Source organism: Castor canadensis, chromosome X (genome assembly GCF_047511655.1).
Source record: "Castor canadensis chromosome X, mCasCan1.hap1v2, whole genome shotgun sequence".
Taxonomy (NCBI): Eukaryota; Metazoa; Chordata; class Mammalia; order Rodentia; family Castoridae; genus Castor; species Castor canadensis.
In genome coordinates this window covers 50,239,518-50,249,139 of record NC_133405.1, presented here as the reverse complement: position 1 = coordinate 50,249,139, position 9,622 = coordinate 50,239,518, and the positions used below count along the sequence as shown (strand labels likewise).

General features: G+C 39.3%; 1 protein-coding gene across 2 annotated transcripts; it reads left to right on the top strand.

The window, feature by feature from the left end:
- Nucleotides 1-1,388: 1,388 nt before the first annotated feature.
- Nucleotides 1,389-3,585, top strand: Tceal4 (transcription elongation factor A like 4). 2 transcript variants are annotated; one of them, XM_020183679.2, is made up of 3 exons: nucleotides 1,389-1,543; nucleotides 2,145-2,217; nucleotides 2,575-3,585. In XM_020183679.2, the coding sequence occupies exon 3, from the start codon at nucleotides 2,601-2,603 to the stop codon at nucleotides 3,177-3,179; it is 579 nt and encodes a 192-aa protein (XP_020039268.1). In that variant the 5' UTR covers nucleotides 1,389-1,543; nucleotides 2,145-2,217; nucleotides 2,575-2,600; the 3' UTR covers nucleotides 3,180-3,585. The 2 variants fall into 2 exon arrangements, with proteins under 2 accessions (XP_020039268.1, XP_073918784.1); XM_074062683.1 differs by lacking the exon at nucleotides 1,389-1,543 and adding an exon at nucleotides 1,614-1,900.
- The last annotated feature ends 6,037 nt before the right edge of the window (nucleotides 3,586-9,622 follow it).

Genomic DNA, 9,622 nt, shown 5'->3' with positions numbered 1-9,622 from the left:
GCTAATATGCTAAGAGAAATAAACTAGACACAAAAGGACAAATACTGCATTATATGATTCCACTTATATGAGACACCTAGAGTAGTCAGATCCATAGAGAAAGAAAGCAAAATGGTGGTTACCAGGGGTTGCAGGAACAGAACATGAAGTTAGGTGTTTCAAGGGTACAGTTTGGGGCTGGCAGAGTGGCTCAAGCAGTAAGAACACCTCCCTCGCAAGTGTGTAAGCCCTGAGTTCAAACCCCAGTGCCACCAAAAATGGTACAGTTTCTATTTGAAAAATGAAAAAGTCTGGAGATATATGATGTTGCATAGCAATGTGAATGTTTTTTGTTATTCTTTTTTGTTTTGAGATAGAGTCTGTCTATAAAGCCCTGGCTAGTCATACCCACAATGTGATTATATTTAATGTAATTAAATCATTTACCAAAAAATGATTTCTATGATAAATTTTATATTATGTATATTTTACCACAATAAAAATTCCAATATGATAATCTTGAAAACTCTCAGCAAAGAAAGTTAAAGAATGGCAATGTATTAAATTAGCATTCCTGCTTAACCTATGTAAATAATAATAGCAAATCTAATGAGTTCATCCTTATTTTCTGCTCAAGAATAATTATACTTTGAGATCAATGTTTATTATGGAGACTATAGAGAAAAATGTTCTTTAAAGGAAAAATTGTATTATCAATATTATATTCTTGGAGATCTTTTAATTCTATTTGAGCTATTTTATAACTCTGTAAGCTGTATAAGTTAGAGCAAAGTAAATAATTCCTTTCTATAAACATGCAAGCGAATTTTGTCTGGTTAGGGTAGGAAAGGATGGTCCTCCCCTCTTGTGGAAAAACCACTGAGAAAGAGGCTAGCATTTTCAGTCTAAAGATAATAGAGTTTTTCAATTCCATTCACAATAGCTTAAAAATACATAGGAATCAACCTAAAGATGTGAAAGTCCTTTACAGTGAAAACTGCATATTCGATTTCTCATTTAATATAAATTAATAATTATTTTATTCAGCTCAAATATAATAATTTTTAATTCAGTACAAAATTTGTGCATGTCAGGGAAAAGCAAACGTGTCGTTGTTTTGGGGAAAATTCTGATTTTTTGAAAGTGCAATATTCTACTCTCCATACAATATGTAAGTTTACATTTCTAGGATTCAATTGGACCCCCTCTGTGTTCCTGCAAGGGCATTTTAAAGCACCTTTGTCAAGACTCCTCCCACAGATGGCCCAACTCATTTAAAAAAAAAAAAAAAACTCTTTGTGGTCTTTATCAAAATTCCCTCTCTGGTCAAATTCCCAAACAGGGGAAAAAGACAAAAGGGCCCAGACTGGCGAGGGGTCCCTGATCAAGAGAGGAGGAGGGTGGCAAGCAGAGGCCAGTAGTAGGTGAGTGTGGAGGGGCGGACTCCGGTGCTGGATGCTCACGTGACCTGCCAGTTGCAGTGCCTGCCCTCGCTCCCTAGCTTGTGGTGCAGAGCCATCTCTCTGGTCCCTGGGCTCCTAATCATTGTGCCGGCTTCCTTCAGGTCAGTGTGAGCGCATTCCATGCTGCCTGCAGAAGGGAACATTGGATGCGGAGGGAGAGCGGGAGCGGATATGATACAGTGAAAGGGTAGAGATGGGGCTCGGGTCCAGGGAACTTGGCTGGAGTGCAGGTAGAGATAGCAGCGGGGAACCTGTGCCTGAGGGGGAGAAAGCAGCCGGTGGGCAGAGGGTAGAGAAGGCAGGTACCCCAAGTGTCCACGCCTGTTTTCGGGCCACTCCTCTGCCCTCCGTCCATTTTGGAATTGGAGATGGTGAGCTGGGAGACGCTCCAGCAATAAGACAGTGTGAATAACAGTGCTCTGCCATTCTGTGCATCAAGAACAATGTTGACTCCAAAGGTGGGGACGCCAGTTGCTTCTGGGGAGGGAGGGGGACACACAGACCCAAAGACAGTTAAGAAAGCATCCAGGTTTAGTGTCCAAGGCCTGCAAAGAAATGGCGGCTGGGGTGCGGGGCGGGGGGATGAAGGAGGGGAGCGCTGGGAAAGGCTTAGTGACCAGCGCCCGGATTCAGGAAAGGGACCCAGTCCCTGCGAGTCCATTAAGTGTGCAGTGAGTGCCCTTGAGTCCTCTCTGTCTGCAGGTCTGTGCGGCTGTTGTTAGCAGTGCTCTGTGAGGCCTAAGAAGGAGGAGCAACCTGCCCAGAGTCCCTGCAGGTCAGTGGAAGGGAGCAGCACAGACAGGAACCCTGGAGGGCTGAGAGTGCAGAGGGCAGGGCCAGGGCAGGATTTGGGCTCCACTGCTTGGCTCCATCCCCACATGTGATGCACACACCTTGCCCCTCTGAAGGAGCATGGAGAAGGCAGCAGGGCATGCCTGGGAATGGGTGGCTCTCATGTGAGGAGGGAATGTGGGTAAGGAGTAGGCAGAAGGCGCACTCGGAGGGTTGGGCCAGCTTAGAGGACCCCTCACAAGGGCCAGATGCAAACACTAAATGAACCTGGTTCCTCCCCTGTGCCCTCAGCCTCCCTTATCTCCTCTTTGTCTCCTCCTCCCTCTGTCCCTTCCTCCAGGACAGGAAAAAGAGAGAAATCAGGACATGGAAGAACTCCACAGTGAAAATGAAGGAGTAATTTCCAGCCAAGGAAAGATGGAACATGAAGAAAAACCACAGGACGAGGGAAAGCCAGAAGTAGTTTGTTCTCTGAGGGACAAGGGAACCTTAGAAAATGAGGGAAAAGTAAAAGATGAGGACATTCTAAAGGATAAGGAAAAGCCAGAGAATGAGAGAAAAGCAAAAGAGAAAGGGAAGCCAGAGAGTGAGGGAGAGCCCAAAGAGGGAAAGCCAGAGTGTGAAATAAGGGCTGCCATAAAACGCCCTGCTGAGGGTGACATACCCAAGAAAGCCAAAAGAAAAACCAACAAGGGGCTGGCTCAGTACCTTAAGGACTATAAAGAGGCTATACATGATATGAATCTCAGCAATGAGGATATGATAAGAGAATTTGACAATATGGCTAAGGTAAAGGATGACAGGAGAAAAATCAAGCAGAAATTTGGAGGTTTATTTTGGATGCAAAGAAATTTACAAGACCCCTTCTACCCAAGGGGCCCACGGGAATTCAGGGGTGGCTGCAGGGCCCCACGAAAGGACATTGAAGACATTCCTTATGTGTAGTGCCCCTGGCAGGCATTTGCCAGGCCCTGTGTTTTAACCTTATGCAAATGCTTTAGGTAACCCTGCTTTAACCAGCAGCCCTGTCCACACAGCTGCAGCCTTCTAATTTCAGTGGTAGATTTTCATTTTTTGCATGGAAAAATGTTTATAGTGCATTGTAAAATTAACTTGCAGAGCTACACATGGCATCAACCCACCTTTGTAAATTAAATTTCCTCAATCTATTATGTAGGGAAAACAACTCTGAAACTTATGATGTTCCCTAAATGATTAACTGGTTACCTGTGGATGATTTTTTTTTCTGTTCTCTTTTGTTCATCTGTCCATTGTCTCCTAAAAAGATTACTTTTGTCATAAAATAATAAAAGATAAAAACAAGAAAATAATAAATAAGCAATCAAAAGAACTATCCAGTGAGCTTATTAAATGCAATGGAGACACTTAAAATTCTTGCTTTCAGGATATAAAGTGATGGGTAAAAGTTGCATTTCCTCTGGTGCTCCATGTTAGAGGAAGCAACATAACAATTACTACAGATCCACTGCTGTTAGGGATAGGCTTGTCATCTGTGAATTTGGGATAAAACTAGCCTTCCAGGGCTGTGAAGAAGATAAAATTAGGTACTGGGTGTGTTAAGTGGGCTGGGCTGGCTCTTACCCTCTTCCCTCACTAGCAGAACCAGTACCTAGTCAGACACTTGGGGGAGACTGAGGGAGGTCTCACCTGTGCCCAGGAATAAGTCCAGGTATCTGAGAAGTGAGTGCCACTCTCCCCTCAGTAGTGCCATGTCTCCTGGAATCTTCATGGATCCCGTGCCCCTAAGGTCTCTACTGCTGAAGATGAAGTGGAGACTATGATGAAGTAAAGCGACACTGTGTCTTAACAGAGTAGAGAATCCCTCTTTAACTACAATAGACCTGTCTTAACCCAGTACCCATTTGTCATTTGGGTCTTGATAATTTATAAACTTCATAGACTCCCAGGAGTGTGAGTGTGTGTGCATATGCGTGTGTGTGTGGGTGCGCGCGTGTGTGCGTGTGTGTGTTACATATAGCTGGTTCCTTGGGATTTCGATCCTGGAGGTGGAAACAGAAAAAAAATCCGAGTGACTAGGTGTTCTCACTTTTTAATCTCTTATCTCTTATCTGTGTGCACTTTTTCTTAGGAATTGTCTCCCAGGAAATTCCTGTCAAACCCTGCCTCACCATTTCAACAGACTCATCTACACTATGTGATTTTTCCCCTGTCTATTCAGTAGCCTTTTATTTGCTTATGATGTTTTTGGCAGTACTGGGGTTTGAAGTCAGGGCCTCATGCTTGCTAGGCAGACACTCTACCACTTGAGTCACTCTGCCACCCCTTTTTTGTGTTGGATATTTTCCAGACAAGGTTTTATGAACTATTTGCCTGGTGCTGGCTTTGAACCGCAATCCTCCTGATCTCTGCCTCTTGAGTAGCTAGGATTATAGACCTGTGCTTGGCTTGATGATTTTTAACAAACTTGTTTTGGGACACTTGTAGGTTTAGAGAGTTATTGCAAAAGTAACACACAGTTTCCACACACTCCATCCCAGGTATCCCCTATTATTAACCTCCTACATTAGGATAGTACATTTGTCACAATGAACCAATATTGACCCACTATTACTAACATACATACTTTATTCAGATTCCACTCCCTGATGTCTTTTATGCCAGGATCCCATCCACATTACATTTAGTCATCACTTCTGTTAAGGCCCCTTCTCTTGATTGTGAGACTTTCTCAGACTTTCCCTGTTTTTATTTTTTTCTTTATCTTGACACTTTTGAGAACTACTGATTGGGTATTTAATGTTCCACAATTTTGGTTTGCTTTATTTTTTTCTTGTGGTTATACAGGAGTTTATGAGTTTGGGGGAAGAAAATCAGAGATAAAATGCCATTCTCCTCAAATACGTAAAGGGTACACATTATCAATATTTCTTGACACTATTGATGTTAATATGGTCACCTGGATAAAGTAGTGTTTATCAGGTTTCTTCACAGTGACATTACTGTTTTATTTCTCCCTTTCCACACTGTACCCTTTGAAACAGTCACTGTTACCTAACTGCACTTAAAGAGAGGGGCACTGTGCTCCACCTCCTTGATGGCAGACCACAAAAATTATTTGGAATGCTTCAGCACAGGATATTTGATTCTTCTCCATTTATCTATTCAATTTATTTATATAAGCACAGACTCATGAATATTTATATTTATTTTATAATTTGGATTATAATGTAATACTAGTTTACATATTTTATTGCTCAAATAATTTCTATATTGACCATTGGGAGCTCTTCCAGTTAGCTCCTCGATCCATTCATTCTTTATCACTGTATTGTGGGTTTTTCAGTACTTTCTGGCACTAGAGGTGCCCTAGCTGGACATGGCGGCACACATCTGTAATCCTAACACTCTTAAGGCTGAGGTAGGAGGATCACAAGTTTGAGGTCAGCCTGGGATACATAATGAGAACTTGTCTCAAAAAATTAAAAGATCTTCTAGCCTTGTCTTGCATGTTTCCTGTCCAATTCCTAGAGCCAACCATTCTCCAAGGAGGCCTGATATCTTTTGTTGGATAATGGTATTTTTTAAATGAAGATATGGTTGCTAAGCATACTTATTGCTATAGGGATATCATTTCTTCTAGGCTCTCAGTTAACAGAACAAGCATATACATGCATATATAACAACCTGTGTATTTGTGTATGTATATACCCTTATGCTTATAAAGAAAATAAAAGACAAACACAAGCATTCCTATATGTAACCATCTGTATCTATATAAATTTAAACATGCATTTATACTGGTGTCTTCAACTGCAATCAATATTGCACAGATCATTCTAGTCTCCCTGGTTTATCTGTAACTTTCTACTCCTACTGTGAAAAATCTGTCTCCCTCTGTCCATCATCTGCTTTGTTAAATTCCAGTCTGCATATGAAGGGTTTCCAAAGTGTTAACCTGAAACTACCTTAACAATTGGAGTGCTATGTACAGTTTCTTTGGATTGGATCTTACAGACTCCATTCATTTCCAAATTTATCTGTGTTGGCATGTTATTCCCCCATCCCTTCCAGTGAGGTTGTTTCATATATTTATAATATATAAAGATCTTTTCTCCTGTTCTGCATTTGGGAAGTGCTATTATAAATGTTTTTTTTTTTTTTTGGTGGGACTGGGGTTTGAATTCCAGGCTTTGTGCCTGCAAAGCAAGCACTCTACTGTTTGAGCCATTCCTCCAGTCCATTTTGCTCTGGTTATTTTAGAGAGGGGAGGAGTCTCGAAATATTTGCCCAGGCAGACCGTGAACTGTGATCCTCCAGATTTCAGCCTTGAAAGTAGCTAGGATTATAGGCATGTACCACCGGTGCCCAGTTAAAATTTCAATTGCTCCTTGATGGTATAAAGGAAAGCAGTTGACTTTTGTACATTAACCTTCATCCTGGGTATTTGCAAGCAGGAGTTTGTCAGGTTTTTGGCATTTTTCTACATAGATAATCACATTCTCTGCGAATAGAGATATTTTACTTCCTCCTTTCGTGTGTGTGTGTGTGTGTGTGTGTGTGTGTGTGTGTGTTTCCATTTTTTTTCATTTTGCACTAGCTAGGGCTTCCAGTATTATGTTTAATGGGAGCAATGGAAAAGGACATCCACATCTTTCTTATTCCGGACCTCAAGGTGAAAATTGTTACTTTGTCACTATTAACTATTATGTTAGCCACAAAATTTTGGAGATGTTCTTTATCAAATTGAGGAACTTCCTCTCTAATTCTAGTTTGTTGAGTGCTTTTATGGTGAATTTGTGTTGGATTCTATTAAATGATTTTTCTGCATCAGGTGATATGGTCATATGGTTTTTTGTCTTTTAGGTTGCTAATGTGGTGAGTTATATTCATTGATTTTAAATGTTGAATCAGTCTTGCCTAATTTTAATACATTATTGGATTTGATTTTCCAATATGTTATTGAAGATTTTTGTATTTTTTAATGGCACATATTAATATGTAGTTCTCCTTTCTTGTTTTCTTGCAGTGCTGGGCAATCAAACCCAGGGCCTTGTGCACGCTAGGCAAACACTCTACCACTGACCTGTATCCCCAACCCTTGTAATTTTCTTCTTGCAATGTCTTTATCTGGTTTGGGAATTAGGGTAATGCTGGCCTCACAGAATAGGTCTGGAAATGTTCTTTCTGATTCTATCTTATGTAACATATTGTGGAGAATTGGTATTATTTCTTTCTTAAATGTTTGGTATAATTCACTGGTGAAACCTTATGGTCCTGGAGATTTCTGTCTTTGGAAGGTTATTAATTAATGACTCAATTCAATAGATGCAAGCTATTCAGGTTATTTATTTCTCTTTCTGTGTTTTGGTAGAGAAACCAAACCTTGAATGTCATTCAAGGAATTGGTCTAGTTCATCTGTATTAACAAATTATATGTGCATACAATTGTTTATAGTATCCCCTCATTATTCTCATACTGTCCTTATGATCAGTAGAGAGAACTCCACTTTCCATTTCTGCTATTGGGCCCTCTGTTTCTTTTTTGTGGATAGTCTGGCAAGAGATGTGTCCATTTTATTTATCTTCTTATATTGTGGAATTTTTTTCCTGCTACAATTTCATTGAATTATTCTCTAAATCTTATTATATATTTTCTTCTGTTTGCTATAGGCTTAAATTACTCTTCTTTATCTAGTTTCCCAAAACAAATGCTTGGATTCTTGACTTTAGAACTGCTTTTCTCATATACACATTTAAGCTAGAAATTACCCTGTGAGCACTGTTTTTGCTACCTCCTACAAAATTAGTATGTTGTATCTTCATTTTGTTCTCTTAAGAATTCTTTGTAATTTCTAGATGTTTGGGGTATCCATCTATATTTCCGTTATTGACTTTTAGTTTAATTCCATTGAGAGCATGCATATATGATTTCCATTCTTCGTTTTCTATGTTTCATTTGTTGGCCTACAACAGGATCTCTATTGGTGAATATTCCATGTGAAGAAAAAGTGGTGTTCTGCTGTTGAATGGAGTGTTTACAAATTAAGTCAAAGATCAACTAGAGCAAGTTGATTGATCATGCTGTTCAGATCAACTACATCCTTATTGATTTTCTCACCACTTTGTCAACTACGGACTAGGGGATGTTGAAGTCTATAACTCTAATAATAGATTTGTCTACTTCTTTATTCAGCTGTGTCAGTTTTTGCTTCACACATTTTGGCGCTTTGTTCTGTGTATGCATGTTTAGGATTATTTTGAGTTGTTGAAGAATTGATCACCTTATTATTATATAGTGCTCCCTTTTATCCTTAATAATTTTTCATTTTCTGAAATCTTCTCTTTCTCATATTATAAAGCTACTCTGGCTTTCTTTTGATTCAATATATATATATATATATATTTATATATGTACATATATCTATATATGTATCCATTACTTTATGTTTAATCTCTGAAAGTCTTTAAAATTAAAATAGATTCTTTGTAGACAACATATATTTTGATATTTTTGTCCACTCTTACAATTTCTGTCTTTAATTGGTGTATTTAGGCCATTCACACTTAAAGTGATTCTTAATATATTGGATCAGTATCAACCATGTTCACAAATGTTTTTTGTTTGTTGCCAGAAACTCCTTTATCTGTCTTCTCTAGTGTAGAATATTTTCTTTTAAAATTTTATTGTTGTTTCTGGAGCTTACAGTGTGCTTTTTTGTGGTGCTGGGCATCAAACCCCATGCCTCATATTTGCTAGGGAAGTGCTTTACCACTGAGTTACAACCCTAGCATGTATACAATTTTTTTCCTTTCTTGTATTTTATTATTTGATTTTTGGGTTTTTTTTCTTCATGTTTTTTATTATTGTTGTACTAGGGGCACAGTGTGTTATTTATATATTTATATACAGTGTGTTATTTATATTCTTACAATATATCATAGTTGGCTTCACCCCCTCCATCATTCTTCTTATCCCCCCTTTCCCCATTCCTGGAATAGCTTCAACATGTCTCATTTTTCCATTTTCATACATGAGAGCACAATATTTCCACTACATCAATCTCCTTCACCCTTTCCTTATATCTTCCCCCCTCCCATTGGTACCAACACCCACACAGGACCTGTTTTATGTTCCTGTTCTCCATTTCTGGGAAATAAAAGGCATTTTTGGTTGTTTAAGATAGCTCCACAGGGAGTGTCCTTGTGATGTTTGCATGTGTATAAGTATTATAACTCAAATGGGCTCATGCCCTCTTCATTCCTCCTTTCTACCTTAGTCCCCTTAGGATGATTTTAACAAGTTTAAAAATCCTATGTTCATTCTTGTATAGAAAGTACATCACCCATATTCACCTTCTTCCTTCTTTTATGCTCTCTCCTCCCTTATTGACCTCCCCTTAGTGTAA